The following is a 20,199-nucleotide window of genomic DNA, read 5'->3' as shown; positions in this document are numbered from 1 at the left end:
ACGATCTATTGGTGGTTTCAACAATCCATATATAATCCAGCAACAGTATTAGAAGCCACCTATATAGGATCCTACATGGCACTATCTGCCCTTCCATACCGTGATCCTAAAGCCATTCCCTGACTGACAGTTCCAATGAAGACTACAGCACGGGTCTGGGAAATAGCTCAACGCTTTCTGTTAACCCCCTTGCCGGTCCAATTCCTGCGGCAAGGGGGCAGCGCAGCACTTTTTTTAAAATTAATTTATTTTTTTAATCTTCATGATAGCTGCTGAGCAGCGGCATCCCCCCACCCACTCCGATCGCCTCCGGCGATCAGAGTAAGCAGGAAATCCCGTTCAGAACGGGATTTCCTGCTGGACTTCCCCGGTCGCCATGGCGACGGGGCGGGATGACGTCATGGACGTCGGGACGTCAGAGGGAATCCCGATCCACCCCTCAGCGCTGCCTGGCACCGATTGGCCAGGCTGTGCAAGGGGTCGGGGGGGGCGGCGCGGCGGGTAGCGGCGAATCGGCGGCGATCATAGTATGCACGCAGCTAGCAAAGTGCTAGCTGCGTGGAATGAAAAAAAGTTATGCAAATCGGCGCAGCGGGACCTGAGAAGTCCTCCTGCGCAGGTTACCCCGAGCTGAGCTCGGGATAACCAGCAAGGAGGTTAAGAGATATTTAGTGGTCTCCGCATACACCTTTGTGGAACAATGTCAGTTTGAAAGAATTTACTACAATTCCTGATCCCTCTGTATGGGCGAATAAAGGTATCCTTAAATTGAGAGATATTGTGGGAGAACAGGGACTCTTGCCATTTAATGTATTAAAAGCCCAATTTTCTCTTCCCAATTCTATGTTTTTTAGGTACCTGCAGCTCCGGCATGCGTTTGAGACACAATTTTATCACCTATCAATACAATTGTATTCCAGCGAAATGGAAAAAACAATGATGCACTCTGGTCTTACTGGGATTGTATCTCAACTATATGGTATTTTCATTTCACACCCTTCCAAATTGCCCAATAGAGCCCTAGCAGCATGGACAATAGACTTTCCAGATCTGTCCCTCAAAGACTGGGAAGGAATAGTAGTGGACTTTCTTAAAATTCCAATAGCAGCTAAACACAAATTAAGTGCATTAAAATACTTGTATAGGGTACATTACACTCCCCGAAGACTCTCCCGAATGGAGCTTAATGTTGAGGACGCATGCTGGAGATGTAAGGCAGAGGGAGCAGGATTCTCCCATATCTTCTGGTAGTGTAGGTGGATTAGGCAGTTCTGGTCACAGGTGCATGACCTGTTAACAGAGGTGATTGGTCCGCAGATCCCTTTCACAGCTGTTGCTATGGTACTCAATCACTTTGGGGATACCACTCTTAGTGACAAAAAATTATTTCTTGCTAAGCTCCTGCTTTTCTATGCTAGGCGAGCAATTGCTCTTGCATGGAAGAGACCAGAAACGCCCTCTATTGCAGAATTTAAATCTTCTGTAAATCTCGATTTACCGATTTATAAAAATGTATATGAAAATCGTGGTTCTGTTAAAACTTTTATAAGGTGTGGAAAAAATGGTTAAAAACTTTTGATATTGATATTTGATTCAGCCATAAGTTTCTCAAGTGCCAATTGTAGATATTCCATATTTATTATGAATACAACGTGGGGTGGAGGGAGGAGGGTCGATCTGGGGGGACGGTGGGAAGACTGTGTGGAAAGGGGGGTGGGAGGTACTTGGGTTATGTAATGTTTTGTATGTTAAATATATTTGAAAAGTTCAATAAAATATATTTTCAAAAAAAAAAAGTTTTAAAAGTAAGGGCCCTTTCACACGGGCAGCTGACAAGTGGTGAAGTCACCGACTGTCAGCTGTTCCCCAGCACTGGCTGGGCGCTTCTTAGGGAATGAGATCTGAGCGTGGCTGCGACATGTCAAGTTCCTCTGCCACCCTGTAACACCACCGCATGTCAATGCTTGGTGTTAAAACTGCTGCAATTTGGCTGCATTTAAATTGCACCCGAATTGCATTGGTCGGCAGCAGACTAAACTGCTCATCAAACGCTCTGTTCAGCTATCCCTCTAAAGGGGGCCTAAATTAAAAAAAAAAAAAAAAAAAAAAAAAAAAGGAAGAAAAGTGGACTTCTTAAAGATGAGGTAGCAAACTTAATGGTGTACAATTAAAGCAGAGCGCTTGCTTTGCTTTTTTCTTCACAAGAGAGACTTCTTTGTTGCATATTACAGATGTGGAAGGGGACCAGGCTTCCAATTTAAATAATAAATAATTAACACAGGAAGGAGGAAGGCAAGACTGAATGAAATCAAAACTGTAAAAGCACTGTGCCCTAATGACATACACATCTTTGGGTGCTAAGGGAATTACGTTACTGATAAACCATTTTACCTAATCTTTTGTGACTCGGTTTCAAGTGGGATAGTACAAATTGGCCAGTCCACTGGAACGATCCCAAGAGAGTCAAAAAAGATTAGATAAAGCCCTGTTTGGTAGGGACATCAAACTTGGAAAGGGACTAAAGGCTTGTACACACATCCAACATGCACACAACCACATGACAAACCTCACAACCTGACGAACTAAGCGACTTGTATGTCCAGACGCCTAAACAACAAACTAAATTAACATACTGCACACGCTAGAGGAATGATGGACTACACATTCAAAACAAGTACAAGTCTTTAAAACAAGTACACACGCATTAACTGCACAATATCAGACCAACACAGATCTCACAGTTGGATCGGGCAAACCACCTGTTATCAGTTTGTAATCAGCTTGTCAAGTTGTTTGCATGCGTACACATGCCTGATTATCATCCAATAGACTATAGTCAGATGATAATCAGGCTGCAGGTTGGTCCCTGTGTACTTAGCTTTAGGAGCAGTTAAATAACCGTATTCAATGCCAAGAAGCTGCAGCTAAAGCAAATACAATTTGGGGATGCATTAAAAGGGAAATGAAAACTTGGGATGCCAGCATAATAGTGCCAGTTCAGCTCTCTTGTAAGGCCACATCTGGACCATTAAGTACAGTACTGGACAGCATATTACAGGAGGGAGATTAGAGCATGTGCACAGATGAGCAACAAAATTGATCAGAGCGAAGGAAGGTATCACCAGGATAGGTTAGATAAACTGGACTTCTAGAGAAAAGACACCTTAGAGGAGATCTAATTAACAGGTATAAATACATTACAGGGCTGTAAAAAAATCTTGGCAGATGATTGTTGTCCCTTGGCTGGTTAAAAGGACTTGGGGACAAGATCTGAACAATAAGGAAATGCACGTAAAAAATAAAATAAAAAAAAGAATAGAAATTCTTCCATTTTCCTTTAATTTCAGGTTTCCTTTTCCATTTCCTGGGAACCTTTAAAACACAGTCTGGCACCTACATTGAGGCTACCTGCAAAGATAGAATGCTGGATAAGGGCATGATCTTCTTTCTATATCCTGCCCTGAACAATCCAATAGGTTCTGAGAAGCCCCAATTATTCTAAAAAGGGAGGAGGGCATGGAAAGGTTTTTGTCAGATAAGAGGTGGGCATACTGTTGCCAAACACTGTTGAAGAACAGAATGTACTACTCTACATTGGAGACCTCAAACTTCTACACCGGGCCTATTATAAGCCAGACAGGCTCCACAGGCACACCCCACTAGATCCCCAAACTGCGTTAGGGGATGCAGAGCTATAGGATCTCTTCTGCATTTTTGGTAGGCCTGTCCAAAAGTACAGACCTTTTGTTGTATTATTTAGAATAGGGCGACGACAACACTTTTACACTCGATCCCTTCACCCCCGCTATATTCCTCTAGAGACAAGCCCCCTAAGCTTAAATACCCAACACATAGACTCCTACAGCACATAATCTCGACTGCAAAAGGGTTATTTGTCCTATATACTTTTTTAAAATCAATAAAACTCTTTTGACAGCAATTTCCTTTAGGCTAAGTTCACAGTGGGACGTTAAAGTCGTGCGTTAAAACAGCATTTAACGCAGAATAACTCACTGCAATGAAAAATCAATGCCCTGTTCACAGTGCACACGTTGCGTTGGTGTCTAACGCTGCACGTTAAGTAAAAGTACTGCATGCAGTGCGTTATACACGTTATTAGCTGCGTTGGACTGTTTGCACATGCTCAGTAATGACTTGGAAGCATACTTTTCATTGCCTGTATTTTTTACTGTATCTGCTGTATGCGACGGTAACGCTGCGTTGCCACTTTTTGGGCGCGTTGCGTTGTAAGCTTGCGGTGCGACTTTAACGTGGCATCAAAACGCAACGTCCCACTGTGAATCTAGCCTCACTCTATAAATAATTATATTTCACTTTGCTACAAGATTATCCACCATTTGTGAAAAGCTTTACAAGACGTGGGTGGTAAAGCAGTAAAGCAAACCATGTACTTGAGATTTGGGTAAGTCTATCTAAACTTCCAGCTTTAAAAAAAAAAAAAAAATCTTTATTTGTCTTTCCCTACCTTCGAAATCCTCCATTTTTTCAATAATGTTATTGAAGTGGGTCCGTAGTCCAGAAAAAGAGAAGTTGCAGTCCTGGTGTTTTACCATTCGTAAACGGAATTTACAAAATGTTTTGTCACCATAACTGGATAAGTGTTCAATCGCTTGTCCGCCACTTAGAGAGGAACACTCAGGATGTTTAATTAGTGAGAGTCGTCTGGCAACCTAGAATAAATGAATACTATCAGAAATAATAGACTTTTTTGTTTAGTATACAATATATAAGATGCACTGCTATGCAAGTAAAAAGTGAAAATACATACAGGGAAAATAGTATTTGATCTCCTGCTAATTTTGCTTGTCTGAAAAAAGAAAAAGAAATTACCAGTCTGGAATTGTTCAAGCTTGATGTACATTTGTAATGAGTAAGATAAGCATTTGAACCTTTAGCAAGATTTTGGGCACACAGGTGTCTACACCGTATGCAGGCTGAGATTAAGAACATCCTCTGTAAGGAGTACGCCTAATCCCAGCTTGTTACAGGACCTGTATAAAAGACATTTGTCCACAGAGGCAATCAATCAGATTCCAAAATAGCCACCATAGCCAAGGCCAAAGAACTGTCTAATTATGTTAGGGACAAGATTGTAGATCTGCACAAGGCTTAACTGGGTTACAAAAATATTGCTAGGCAGCTTGGTGAGAAAATTACAAAAGTTAGTGCAAAAATTTGCAAAGAGAAGAAACACAATATACAATTTGTTGTCAGTGATCTCAGGGCAGCAAGGACCACAGCTATAGACACCAAGAAAACAATTGGTAACACACTACGCGTTGAAGGACTCAAAGCTTGAAGAGCCCGCAAGGTCCCCCTGCTCAAGACAGCAGGCGTGTCTGCAGTTTGTCAATGCACATCTAAATGATCCAGAGAAGAACAGGATGAAAATGTTGTGGTCAGAATTGAGCTCTTTCGCATGAACTCAACTCACTGGCCCATAAGCAATTCACTTTTTGTCCTGAGTTATCTCCTAGGAGATAATTTTCATCTTTTTAAAATAAATTTTAGGCATTTTACAATTGAAAAAGTACCCAAAAGTTGGGGAAAGATGACTACTAAAATTATTTTGAGTATTTTCTTGTTTGCTGGTGGTTTAAAAAGCAGTCAGGCTTCTTTCGAATTGTGGGGGTACTGTTGATCCCATCACTGGTATCAAGGGGCAATCGAACCCAAGGCGTCTTCACCAGCGCACCCCGTCTTCACCAGCGCACCCCGCAAGGGATGATGGGCTATCACCCCTAGTGGGTGGCGGACTACTTTGCTGCATGATGCTTGCCAGGTCACAACCCCCAGGACTACTGCACCAGTGATGGGAAGAACAGAGGGTACTTGATAGGATAGGAGGGGGTTCGAGCAGAGCAGACTATCGAGCTATCAGGTCAGGACTGGCCAGCTGGGCAGGTAGACCTAATTTATAGGGAATCCTAGGAAGGGTACGGACAGGCTGGGTAACCCGGGAAGGGTATAACTGGAGGGGTTCCCTGGAGAGAAACTGAGACGCTGGAGGAACCCCCAGGATGCTATAAGTGATTGGAGTGTTTCCGAGGGGAAGTGGCAGACAAGAGGAATCCGTAGAGTTCTTGGAGGGAAACTGGAAGGCAGAAGGAATCACCGAGATGCTGCGGATGAAAGGAAAGTACCTGGAGGGGCACTGGCAGATGGGGAATCCCCGGGTTGGTGCAGATGACTGGAAGAGTTCCCGGGGGGGGGGGGGGGGGGACTGACAGGCAGGGGGAAAGCCTTGGGATGCTGCAGGTGACTGGAGGAGTTCCAAGAGGGACACTTGCAGACAGGGGGAATCCTCAGGATGGTGCAGCTGATTGGAAGATATCCCGGAGGAGAACTGACAAGCAGAGGAATCCCCGGGAGGCTGCAGCTAAAAGGGAAAGTTATATGAAGGGAGACTGACGAGATCGGGAACCAGGGATGGAGGTGGTGACAGGCGGGGGAAGTGACTGGCAGGCGGGGAAGTAACTGGCAGACAGGGAAGCAGGGATGGATGGTTAACAGGAGGAACAGACAGGCACTGACAGGCAGGGATCCTGGGATACAAAGTAGGCTCAGGCTATAGCAAAATAGCAGGCAGACTGGCAGGGATAGAGCACTGAGCTACATGGGCAACTCCAAAAGGTCCTGGAGGAGAACCTGGTTGAGAATGGAGGGGGGAATGGCGGCAGAATGCCGTGGCTGTGACCAGGGATACAACAGCATCCTAACAGTGTGAGTGCAGGGTTTAATGATGAAACCGTAACCAAGAATTGAACTTCATCCCAATCAGTAGCTGATACCTCCTTTCCCATGAGAAATGTGTATGGCTGATATTGTGGTGAAATCCCTCCCACAGTGTGATGTCAGGACCATGGTTCTGACATCACACTGTGGGAGCCTTGTTGCATTGTGGGAAATAACAGCTGCCAGAAAAGCAAGCAGCTTCTCTTTCCAGTGACACCTGCCAGCAGTAAAAATGTCACCATGTGATAAATGTCAGAATGTAAATCAGGGAGAGGAAAGATTTTGCAATTGGTCAACACTGACTAAATCATTTATAATTATTGTAAAAATGGGGAAATACGTAGAGGGCACATGTCTCCTGTGTAGACTGGCCCGACTGACGAAAGTGCGAGGACCCGGTATCGGAGCTGCGGGAAGACTGAGGACGGCATGGGAGAGATTGTTGGGTATTGGACTGGAGGAAGCCCAGGTGTGTATTAAAAGCTTTATTTAATCCAGCTGTGAATCCCTTTAAAGAGGAACTCCAGTAAAAATAATGTAATAAAAAGTGCTTCATTTTTACAATAATTATGTATAAATGATTTAGTCAGTGTTTGCCCATTGTAAAATCTTTGAAATCCCTGATTCACATTCCGACATTTATCACATGGTGCCATTTTTACTGTTGGCAGTATGTCCGGATTGGAAAGCAGCGTGGGAGGCGCCGAGGGACGAGCGAAGAAGACGCCTGATGGGTAAGATTAACCCCCCCTCGGCCACCCGCACAGCTGCTGTAATTAGTAGGATGAAATTCGAATAACCCTATTCGAATTTCATCCTAATTCGAAGTTAAGAGCATCCCTGGTAACGAGCGATTGTTACCCTCCGCCGTCCTTACAGCAGTCGGTGCAGGCTGCGAGGCAAGCATTTTATGACAAGGTGTGAAAACATCACCTAGGACCAAACTCAAGAGAAAAAGTGAATTGCATATGGGCCACTGTGTTTGGAGGAGGAGGAATGCTGCCTATGACCCCGAGAATACCATGTCTACTGTCAGACATGAAGGTGGACACATTATGCTTTAGGATTGTTTTTCTGCTAAGAAGACAGAACACCTTCACCGCATTGAAGAGACAATGGACGGGATCAAGTACTGTCAAACCTTGGGTAAACCGCTCCCTTACTCAGCTAGGGTATTAAAAATTGGTCATGTATGGGTATTCCAGCATGGCTCAAGAAGAAGCATTTGAAAGTCCTGGAGTGGCCGAAGCCAGTCACCCTAATCCAATAGAAAATCTGTGGAGGGAGCTGAACGTTTGAGCTGCTAAACATCCGCCTCAAAACTTTACAGACTTGGAGAGGATCTGCAAAGGAGTCAGCCAAAATCCCTCTTGAGATGCCCGATAGCCAATAAGAAACTAATAATATTTATGTGTAATAATTGAACAAATGTGTATCTATCTATCTATCTATCTATCTATCTATCTATCTATCTATCTGCAGTAATGTGACTTTTAAACTAGCATTCTGTCTTACACATACTGCTCAGTCTAACCTTGACATAAACAAAGAATGTTCTGGCTTCTTGTAACTAGAATAATCCAATTATGAGTTTCAGTGCTTGGAATATGCTGAGATGTCACAGAGCAATATAAAGTACTCTGACTTTAGAGTTTACAATAAGATTTGCATAGAACATTAAAACTTAAAACATACACATATGACAGCTTTTCCTGCATAAATAAAACCACTAGAATTCTGACAGTCTGACCTCTGTGATTGCCATCAAGAGTTTTGCAACCAAGTACTAAGCCATCTTTTGATCAAATATTTATATCACTTGTTACAAAGCACATCAAGCTTTGACTTTGGGGCACTGGGTTTTCGAGGGTTCTTGTGTTGTTAGTCTGTCTCTCACTGCTATAATAAACAACTATAACAATTACGGTATATAGTGGTCATCTTTCCCTCACTGTACATGCATAAAAGAACTCTCCCAGAAAGTCCTGTGTTCCCCCTCCCTTCCTGTAGCACACTGTACAAAGTTTCTTAATATTTGTATTTTCAATTTCTGTCATAAGGCCATATGACGGACTTGAATTTCTTAAGGAAATGAGTCTACATTGTTTTTTACAGTTTGTTTATAAATAATAGACAGCCAAGTGGTTGCCGTCTGCATTGTACAAGACAAGAACAATAAAATAGCCACCCACTGATTCTACCTTAAAGAGAAACTCTGACCAAGAATTGAACTTTATCCCAATCAGTAGCTGATACCCCCCTTTGACATGAGAAATCTATTCCGTTTCACAAATAGACCATCAGGGGGTGCTGTATGACTGATATTGTGGTGAAACCCCTCCCACAAGAAACTCTGAAGACTGTGGTACTCCTGGCAGTTTCCGGTCTGTGAACCTTGTTGCATTGTGGGAAATAGCTGTTTACAGCTGTTTCCAACTACCAAAAAAGCATGCAGCAACTACATCACCTGCCAACAGTAAAAATGTAACCATTGGATAAATGTCAGAATGTAAATCGGAGATTTAAAAGATTTTACAATGGGCAAACACTGACTAAATCATTTATATATAATTATTGTAAAAATGAAGCACTTTATTTATTACATTATTTTCACTGGAGTTCCTCTTTAAGGTGTACCAGTTCGTTAATATAATGCTTTAAAGGACACTTGAAGTGAGAGGGATATAGAGGCTGCCATATTTATTTCCTGTTAAACAATGCCAGTTGCCCAAATCCTCCTGATTTTTCATGCATCAGTGGTGTCTGAATCACCCACCTGAAATATGCATGCAGCAAATTTAGTCAGAGGATTAGTAGGAAATCCAAACAATTCACATTTTTAAAAGATGCAGTGGAGTATTGTACCATGTTAGACATCAGTAAGAGAAAGAAGTTCCTAATCAGGATGATACCATTTATTTTGTTTAATTTAGAAGAAAAGGAGTAAGCGTTCAGCTATGAAGCCTTCCTCAGACTTGATTCTTGTATGCTGACATCATTTAGACTAAGACATTTAGACTCAGGGGTCCCCAACCACCGGGCCGCGGCCCACTGCTGGTCCGTGGGCGGTTTTTAGCCAGGCCGCAGCGGGTCTGGCCTCTCGCCCCTCCTCCCCGTGGCCGCTGCTCCTGTTACCTTATGAGCTGGCGGCCGCTGCCTTTTTTACATTCTCCTGTAGCCCCTCTCCTCTTTGCAGCATCTTCTATTACAGCAGCGCGTCTTGTGGCTGCTGTGAGGGAAGGAAGCAGGACAGCGGCTCCCTTGTTAACGGCGATGTATATCGCAGCTACAGGAAGCCGCTGTCCTGCTTCCTTCACTCCTTACAGCAGCTGCAAGACGTGCTGCTGTAATAGAAGGTGCTGCAAAGAGGAGAGGGGCTACAGGAGAATGTAAAAGAAACCGCGGGAGGAGGGGCTATACAAGGGCTACAGCACTACTAGCACTACAGGGGCAACTATACTAGCAATACAGGGGCAACTATACTAGCTATACAGGGGCAACTATGTTAGCTATACAGGGGCAACTATGTTAGCTATACAGGGGCAACTATACTGGGAAACTGGAGGCAACAATACCTAGATACCCTATGCAGGGGGCACTTATACCTGGTGGCTACCTACCTATCTATACACTCCAAATGGGGGGGGGTGCTGCTAACACCAACCCCCCGCTAACCCCAACTCCACAGAGCCAACCACCCCCCAAACCCCCCACTGGGCCCTGGAGAGAAATTTGGTCTGGATAGCGGTCCCCGGACTGAAAAAGGTTGGTGACCCCTGATTTAGAGCACACATTATATATATACACTGGACATTAAAAGGTTCTGCAAACATAAAAGTTTTGGGATAGTGTTCTGTGGACTGATGAAACAAAATTAGAACTGTTTTGGCCCATGGATCAATGCTATGTTTGGAGGAGGAAGAACAAGGCCTATGAACAAAGGAACACCTTGCCTACTGTGAAGCATGGCAGGGGGTCAATCATGCTTTGTGGCTGTTTTGCTTCTGCAGGTAAAGGGAAGCTTCAGCGTGTGCAAGGTACCATGAATTCTCTTCAGTACCAGGAGATATTGGATGAAAATGTGATGCAGTCCATCACAAATCTGAGGCTTGGGAGACGTTGGACCTTTCAACAGGACAATGAACCCAAGCATATCTCCAAGTCTACTAGAGCATGGTTGCAGATTAAAGGCTGGAACATTTTGGAGTGGCCATTTCAGTCACCAGACTTAAATCCGATTGAGAACCTCTGGTGGGACTTAAAGAAAGCAGTTGCAGCACACCAGCCTAAGAATGTGACTGAACTGGAGGCTTTTGCACATGAAAAATGGGCTAAGATACCCGTATATCACTGCAAGACACTTGTGTCAAGCTATGCTTCACGCTTAAAAGCTATTATGACTGGAAAAGGATACTAAGCACTAAGAATAAATGTCTGAATGTCACTAGGGGGTTGAATAAAACTGATGATGATGTTGTAAGCACAGAAAAGACATTTGTGGTTATTTCATTATAAAGGTTATGATAGAATATATATATATATATATATATATATATATATATATATATATATATATATATATATATACATACATACACAGCACGGTGGCATAGCATAGTGGTTAGCATATGACTATGGTAGGGACTGAATTGTGAGCTCCTTCAAGGGACAGTTAGAGACAAGACAATATATACTCTGTACAGCGCTGCGGAAGATGTTGGCGCTATATAAATACTAAATAATAATATATATATACACATACATACATATATATACACACATACGTGTGTGTGTGTGTGTGTGTGTATATATATATATGTGTATATGTATGTATGTATGTATGCATCAAAAAACGTTAACTATTAGTCAAACATAACATAATTGAACACAAAATGCAGTTTTAAATGATGGTTTTTATTATTTAGTGAGAAAAAAAAACCTCTAAACCTACATGGCCCTGTGTGAAAAAGAAATTGCCCCCTGAACCTAATAACTGGTTGGGTCACCCTTAGCAGCAATAACCGCAATCAAGTGTTTGCGATAGCTTGCAACAAGTCTTTTACAGCGCTCTGGAGGAATTTTGGCCCACTCATCTTTGCAGAATTGTTGTAATTCAGCTTTATTTGAGGGTTTTCTAGCATGAACCGCCTTTTTAAGGTCAAGCCACAACATCTCAAAAGGATTCAGGTCAGGACTTTGACTAGGCCACTCCAAAGTCTTCATTTTGTTTTTCTTCAGCCATTCAGAGGTGGATTTGCTGGTGTGTTTTGGGTCATTGTCCTGCTGCAGCACCAAAGATCGCTTCAGCTTGAGTTGACGAACAGATGGCCGGACATTCTCCTTCAGGATTTTTTGGTAGACAGTAGAATTCATGGTTCCATCTATCACAGCAAGCCTTCCAGACCCTGAAGCAGCAAAACAACCCCAGAACATCACACTTCCACCACCATATTTTACTGTTGGTATGATGTTCTTTTTCTGAAATGCTGTGTTACTTCTACGCCAGATGTAACGGGACATGCACCTTCCAAAAAGTTCAACCTTTGTCTCGTCGGTCCACAAGGTATTTTCCCAAAAGTCTTGGCAATCATTGAGATGTTTTTTAGCACAATTGAGACGAGCCTTAAAAGGACTTACGAGCCCAAATAGTAAAAAAAAGTTAAGTACCTTAATCATTCTTAAATGCACGGAGGATGCCGTCCGCGCCCTCCGTGCTGTTCCGCCGGGTCCCCGCAGTCTGATCGCCCCCCGTGCCGCTCCCGACCCCACGGACGGGGTCGGGCTCCCCTTCCTCTCCCAAGATGGCCGCCGGAGCCGGCCGCGGCTGCGCAGTCCGCATACGCGTTAGTGCGGCTGCGCAGCTCTAGGGCCTCCCCCCTCGATCCACGCTACTGTGCGTGGATCGAGGGGGGAGGCCCTAGAGCTGCGCAGCCGCACTAACGCGTATGCGGACTGCGCAGCCGCGGCCGGCGGCCATCTTGGGAGAGGAAGGGGAGCCCGACCCCGTCCGTGGGGTCGGGAGCGGCACGGGGGGCGATCAGACTGCGGGGACCCGGCGGAACAGCACGGAGGGCGCGGACGGCGTCCTCCGTGCATTTAAAAATGATTAAGGTACTTAACTTTTTTTTTACTATTTGGGCTCGTAAGTCCTTTAATGTTCTTTTTGCTTAAAAGTGGTTTGCGCCTTGGATATCTGCCATGCAGGCCGTTTTTGCCCAGTCTCTTTCTTATGGTGGAGTCGTGAACACTGACCTTAATTGAGGCAAGTGAGGCCTGCAGTTCTTTAGATGTTGCCCTGGGGTTTTCTCTGCGCTCTTGGGGTAATTTTGGTCGGCCGGCCACTCCTGGGAAGGTTCATCATTGTTCCATGTGTTTGCTATTTGTGGATAATGGCTCTCACTTTGGTTCCATGGAGTCCCAAAGCTTTAGAAATGGCTTTATAACCTTTACCAGACTGATAGATTTCAATTACAGTACTTTTGTTCTCATTTGTTCCTGAATTTCTTTGGATCTTGGCATGATGTCTAGCTTTTGAGGTGCTTTTGGCCTACTTCTCTGTGTCAGATAGCTCCTATTTAAGTTATTTCTTAAATTAAACGTGTGGCAGTAATCAGGCCTGGGGGTGACTACAGAAATTGAACTCAGGTTGTGATAAACCACAGTTAAAGAGACACTGAAGCGAGACTAAATCTCGCTTCAGGTCTTATATATAGCAGGGGCACGTGTGCCCCTGCTAAAACGCCGCTATCCCTCGGCTTAACGGGGGTCCCTTCACCCCCAACCCACCCCCCGCAAATGTTGGTCGGAAAATGGTCGCTGGAGATATCCTTCCTGGAGGCAAGGGCTAACGGCTGCAGCCCTGCCTCCCAGCGCGTCTATCAGACGCGCATCGCCGCCTCTCCCCCGCCCCTCTCAGTGAAGGAAGACTGAGAGAGGCGGGGGAGAGGCGGAGATACGCGTCTGACAGACGCGCATGGGGCAGGGCTGCGGCGGTTAGCCCTGCCCCAACCAGGAAGCGCTCCCCCGCTGCACGGAGGGGGTTTGGGGGGACAGGGACCCCCGTTAAGAGGCGCTATAGCGGCGTTTTAGCAGGGGCACGCATGCCCCTGCTAGCTATGAGGTCTGAAGCGAGATCTATTCTCGCTTCAGACTCTCTTTAAGTTATTTTTTTAACAAGGGGGGCAATCACTTTTTCACACAGGGACATGTAGATTTGGAGTTTTTTTTTCTCACTAAATAATAAAAACCATCATTTAAAACTGCATTTTGTGTTCAATTATGTTATCTTTGACTAACAGTTAACAGTTTTTGATGAGCAGAAACATTTAAGTGTGACAAACATGCAAAAGAATAAGAAATCAGGAAGGGGGCAAATAGTTTTTCACACCACTGTACATACACACACAGTGGCTTGCAAAAGTATTCGGCCCCCTTGAAGTTTTCCACATTTTGTCACATTACTGCCACAAAAATGAGACAATTTTATTGGAATTCCACGTGAAAGACCAATACAAAGTGGTGCACAATTGAGAAGTGGAATGAAAATCATACATGATTCCAAACATTTTTTACAAATCAATAACTGCAACGTGGAGTGTGCATAATTATTCAGCCCCCTTTGGTCTGAGTGCAGTCAGTTGCCCATAGACATTGCCTGATGAGTGTTAAATAGAGTGCACCTTTGTGTAATATAATGTCAGTACAAATACAGCTGCTCTGTGACGGCCTCAGAGGTTGTCTAAGAGAATATTGGGAGCAACAACACCATAAAGTCCAAAGAACACACCAGATAGGTCAGGGATAAAGTTATTGAGAAATTTAAAGCAGGCTTAGGCTGCAAAAAGATTTCCAAAGCCTTGAACATCCCACGCAGAACTGTTCAAGCGATCATTCAGAAATGGAAGGAGTATGGCACAACTGTAAACCTACCAAGACAAGACCGTCCACCTAAACTCACAGGCCGAACAAAGAGAGCGCTGATCAGAAATGCAGTCAAGAGGCCCATGGTGACTCTGGACAAGCTGCAGAGATCTACAGCTCAGGTGGGGGAATTTGTCCATAGGACATCTATTAGTCGAGCACTGCACAAAGTTTGCTTTTATGGAAGAGTGGCAAGAAGAAAGCCATTGTTAACAGAAAAGCATAAGAAGTCCCGTTTGCAGTTTACCACAAGCCATGTGGGGAACACAGCAAACATGTGGAAGAAGGTGCACTGGTCAGATGATACCAAAATCGAACTTTTTGGCCAAAATGCAAAGCACTATATGTGGCGGAAAACTAACACTGCATATGACTCTGAACACACCATCCCCACTGTCAAATATGGTGGTGGCAGCATCATGCTTTGGGGGTGCTTCTCTTCAGCAGGGACAGGGAAGCTTGTCAGAGTTGATGGGAAGATGGATGGAGCCAAATACAGGGCAATCTTGGAAGAAAACTTCTTGGAGTCTGCAAAAGACTTGAGACTGGGGCGGAGGTTCACCTTCCAGCAGGACAACGACCCTAAGCATAAAGCCAGGGCAACAATGGAATAGTTTAAAACAAAACATATCTATGTGTTAGAATAGCCCAGTCAAGGTCCAGATCTAAATCCAATCGAGAATATGTGGCAAGATCTAAAAACTGCTGTTCACAAACGCTGTCCATCTAATCTGACTGAGCTGGAGCTGTTTTGCAAAGAAGAATGGGCAAGGGTTTTAGTCTCTAGATGTGCAAAGCTAGTAGAGAGATACCCTAAAAGACTGGCAGCTGTAATTGTAGCAAAAGGTGGTTCTACAAAGTATTGACTCAGGGGGCTGAATAATTACGCACACCCCACTTTGCAGTTATTGATTTGTAAAAAATGTTTGGAATCATGTATGATTTTCGTTCCACTTCTCACATGTACACCACTTTGTATTGGTCTTTCACAGGGAATTCCAATAAAATTGATTCATGTTTGTGGCAGTAATGTAGCAAGATGTGAAAAACGTCAAGGGGGCCGAATACTTTTGCATACATACTGTACATACATACATACATACACACACACACACACACACTTATACATACATACACACACACTTACAAATACATATATATTTAAACTGTATATAGATTTGAGGGGGATCAGACAGGGCACAGTTCTCCGTTTTACCTTCGCACAGGGCAGACTTTTTCCCCGCCCCCCAAAGATGTCACGCCACCCAACATCACGCCACAACGCCGCTCTGCCGTCCTGATCGGCCGCTGTGGATCCCCGGAAAAGAATAAAGATATAGGGAATCCCGGCAGCCGGGGGGAGAAGCTGACCAGCACTGATCATGCGCAGGACCCAGGAAAAACAAAGCGCACAGCAGTTTTAGCCAGCCCGAACTGAGTTCGGGCTTACCGCTCTAAGCAGCTGAATCTCAGCCTGAGCTCAGTTCGGGATTACCGCCAGGGGGGTTAAGTTAAGGGGGCCACTAACTTTGTCCAGCCCATTTCTGGCGTTTTGTGTGACATTATGTCCAATTTGCTTTCTTCCTTTTACAAGCCTGAACAGAGAAACTGGGATTGAACACAGTTTGCAGCAACACAGACACTGAGGCAGTGAAATACTGTGCTTCAGACAATATAATGCAAATGCCATGCAATTGCATGCACAACAAACAATCAGGAATGCAAAGACAAAAATACACTATAATGCATAGTCATAGACAGGGCATGGCTAAATATCACAACTATCAACACATAATATTATAGGAAAGGATTTATGATGTTTACAGCATTTATGTATTAGTTAACTAACTAAAGGGCTACAAAACTTACTTTTTCTATTCCCCTTTCGGATTCTAGCAAAGTTGTACTCCTTACTAGATAACCTACTGCCTAGGTATGCATACTGTATACTACCTCCCCTCTTGTGGCTGGATGGTGTAATGTGGCTGGATGGTGTAATGGTTAAGGGCTCTGCCTCTGACGCAGGAGACCAGGGTTCGAATCTCGGCTCTGCCTGTTAAGTAAGCCAGCACCTATTCAGTAGGAGACCTTAGGCAAGTCTCCCTAACACTGCTACTGCCTATAGAGCGCGCCCTAGTGGCTGCAGCTCTGGCGCTTTGAGTCCGCCAGGAGAAAAGCGCGATATAAATGTTATTTGTCTTGTCTTGTCTTGTTCCCCCAACCTATTCCTTTACATTGTAAGTTAGCAAGGGCATGGCTCACTTACCCTTTTCTGTTTTGGAATTTGTTATTGATTTTGGACACGATCCAATTCACTTTTTCTCTTAATTTTTCTCCTCAGTGATATTTTACCATTATGAATAAAATGCCTTTTAGGCCACCAGCAAGCAAGAAAATACTTATGACAGTACTTTTTTCACTTACTTTTTGGTACTTTTTCAATTGCAGGGTGCAAAAGGTTTATAAGGAAGATGATAAGTGATCTCCTAGGAGGAAAAGTGAACTGGATCGGGCGCTTTGTGTCTTTGAATTTGTTGTACATTTTATTCATAATTACAGATTGCCCAGCAAGCTCATGGTGAATCAGAACTCATATGAGTGTGTAAGGTGCGGAGACAGAAGATTGCCTTCTTAAAACAGAAGTTATTTTCAATTATTCAGGTTGGAGTGAGCTCTGAGGTGTCCCACAGTGCATCATTGCTGAATATGCAAATCATTTCTTTGTTGTCCCTGACAGCTAAACACACCTCTAGAGCTGCTGGAATGCAATGATCTGTCAGCTTGTTAATATTCGAGAGTCAAACTAATCCAACATGCATAAAGACTGTTTCGGATTGGTTGATCCTCATCAGTGGATGGCATGGATTAATATGGCTTATGAGGTGGGACTTGAAACACCTAGTGTTACAGATTGCCCGGCAAGCTAAGGGTCGGCAGCGGAATAAGAGAAGTTGAGGTAACGAATGCCATCCCCACTAACATTTTGTTGGGTATTGGCCCAGGACAGTTAGTGGCCTAGTATAAGCCTAATCAAATACCTGGGGAGCCTGCATCTCCACCAGAAGTCCCAGACTTATGTGAGGTACTGTTTGATAAACTAGGCCAAGCCCTAGTAAGTCTCCAGTGCCCAGGCCTGGATTGGGACATCATGTTACCATGAATGCAGATAATGGTGATGTAATATGTGTATGGCTCACTCTAGACCCCCAAAACCTGTTTGGTAACAGCACAGCAGTGTAGGGCGTCTCAGTGTTGTTATAAGCTGTTCCGTGCAGTGAAGGCATTACAATAGTAAGAGGCATCCACACATTTCTTTAGAATGTACTTGTTTTTATACTGCCTCTGCTCGCTCTTAATCTGTCCATTAGTCTTTCTTAACATTTTATCTAATTGCCACAGCTTAGATGAACTTCCAGGAGACATTATATATGCCTTGCTTAAGTGATTTCTTCACTAGCTACTCTGCATCTTCAAACAGGAACCTAAAAGGTTAAACGTCTGAAGTGGAATTATTTTCTATGTTCGCTACCTGGGGGGGAAGGGGGTGTAGAAAAGCTAGATCCTCCCGAAAAGCCTTTGCAACCTATAAATGTCAGATCAGCAGGACTTGCAGGAGAAAGGGGCTGTTTCTATTGGCTTCTGCTCCTGTCAGCCATAGCTTACCCCTGCTTGTCTGAGTCACGGCTCCTCCACACTGTTTCCGACAGAGGAGAGCTGCCATTAAATTATCTAGTAGGTTTCTTGGCTTTACCGCATGCTGTAATCTTGATGAATTGACATTTACTGATGTGTTGTAGTCAGTAATTTACCTCACTGCTTGGTAATTTCAGCTTTCCATGCAGTAACAGCCTTGATAAATTGACACTTTCCTAAATGCTCCTAAAAATCAGCTGTCTTCAACATTACCAAATACGTTAATGTTTGATGAATTGAGGCGAAAGCCTACATGTAGCAGTTAAAATAACGGGATCCGTTACAGCACAGTACTGTGAACCGGCCCATATAATTATACGGGCAAAGAGATGACAATTATTCTGCAACACAACTGAGCACTGTGAACTAGCCCTCATAGATTAAAGACAGTTATTAAAGAAGGATTCATTTTAATTAATTTAAATACCTTGTCCAAAGATACACCTGGTGCTTCATCTAATGACTGTCCAAGCAGTAAATAATCTGATATTCCTTGAGCCAATGCCAAGATGCAGTGCCCTCCTGAAATCAATAGTACCAAGAATGGGAACTCAACAGGATGCAATAAACGAATAGTCAAAGCATGTGCTTCCATGTGGTGAATAGGAATAAAAGGTTTTTTATATTGTTTAACCAAGTTTAAACTATATGTCAGGCCGGCCTCAAGGCAAAGTGCGATCCCAGGTTTCACTGTTGTAGCAATGGCTGAAAGGTAACTTGGTGAAATCCCACTAGAAAGGATGGCTTCATTTACAACTCTATGAATATTCTCTTTGTGAAGCTGTTGTGCAACGGATGGAATTATGCCACCTGTCCTGTAATGAAACAATTGCAAAATGAAAAAAAAAAATCTTACTCTGTAGTCCAAATGACTGTCACAAAGGACACACAAAACATTATTTATATGTTATTAGTAGTACCTTTGTAGTTAAAAATAAGAAGCGAAAATGTTTACACCCTTGCCCTGGGTGAAATTTAGCCTAGAAACTGCCCTGAATGGCATGTGTTACCTTAATTACTGTGATTTTCTGCGTCAGAAATACTACCTGTATCAATTTATTGGTGTGTGTGGGTGTGTGAGAGTGTGTGTGTGTCCGTCTTACAGAGAACTGCATTAGACTTCAGAGCAATCTGTTTCCTGTGATGGTAGGCAGGGTTAATGATATAGTTGATGGAGGGTGATAGAGAAGTCATTGCAAAAAAAAAAAAAAAAAGTGGAATTATTTGCATGTTGCAACTTATAGCATACCCACCCTCTATACTTTTTGCCCAAATTTCACAACTCTGCCGCAAGCCCTCTGGGGACACCCATCGATTTGGTGGTGGGAAGCCCAACGGAGAAGATTGGGAAGTTTGTGGATGAAAAACCACTAGTTCGTTCACTGCCCTCTTATTTTCAGGACAATCGTGATGTTAGGAGTTCTGGCTGAGTTCAAGGTCCCCTCTGGGTCTCTCCTTGGGGGGTCCATTATGTGACTTTATGTGCTAATCATGTGACGCTCGGTGTAATGGAGCGCACACGCAGCAAAAAGGGGACAGCGTGCTTCTGAGCCTGGCACTATGCGCCGGCCAGAAACGAAGGGGGAAGGACATACTGCGCACACAGGGCGCAGTATGTCCGGGGCAGAGGTCAAGCAAGTCGCCGCACACCGGAGTGTATAGAGTATGAACGGCGGCAGACGGAGGGGGGCGGGAGGAAATGCAGGTATGCTCTCATCACCCCCTACACAGTCCAGCAATCAATTTTACCACAACCGTTCGGTTGTGATATCCTTTAAATGATAAAAAACATTTATGATATAAAGAAGAAGTGAAAGACTAGTTCAAGGA

At 43.9% G+C, this 20,199-nt stretch overlaps 1 protein-coding gene across 3 annotated transcripts in view; it reads right to left on the bottom strand.

Annotated features, from left to right (window-relative positions):
• The window catches only part of LOC137524724 (tRNA N6-adenosine threonylcarbamoyltransferase, mitochondrial-like), a 301,894-nt gene that overhangs the window by 187,136 nt on the left and 94,559 nt on the right, over positions 1–20,199 (bottom strand). For all 3 annotated transcript variants that reach the window (XM_068244913.1, XM_068244912.1, XM_068244911.1), the window contains 2 exons: positions 18,797–19,184; positions 4,487–4,691 (listed from right to left, as the gene is read on the bottom strand). In XM_068244913.1, the coding sequence (XP_068101014.1) occupies positions 4,487–4,691; positions 18,797–19,184 (593 nt within the window). The remainder of the gene's footprint in view (positions 1–4,486; positions 4,692–18,796; positions 19,185–20,199) is intronic.

The sequence above is a fragment of the Hyperolius riggenbachi genome, chromosome 7 (genome assembly GCF_040937935.1).
Source record: "Hyperolius riggenbachi isolate aHypRig1 chromosome 7, aHypRig1.pri, whole genome shotgun sequence".
NCBI lineage: Eukaryota > Metazoa > Chordata > Amphibia > Anura > Hyperoliidae > Hyperolius > Hyperolius riggenbachi.
Note: the sequence above shows the minus strand (reverse complement) of the source record. Positions and strands in the feature narration are given on the sequence as shown.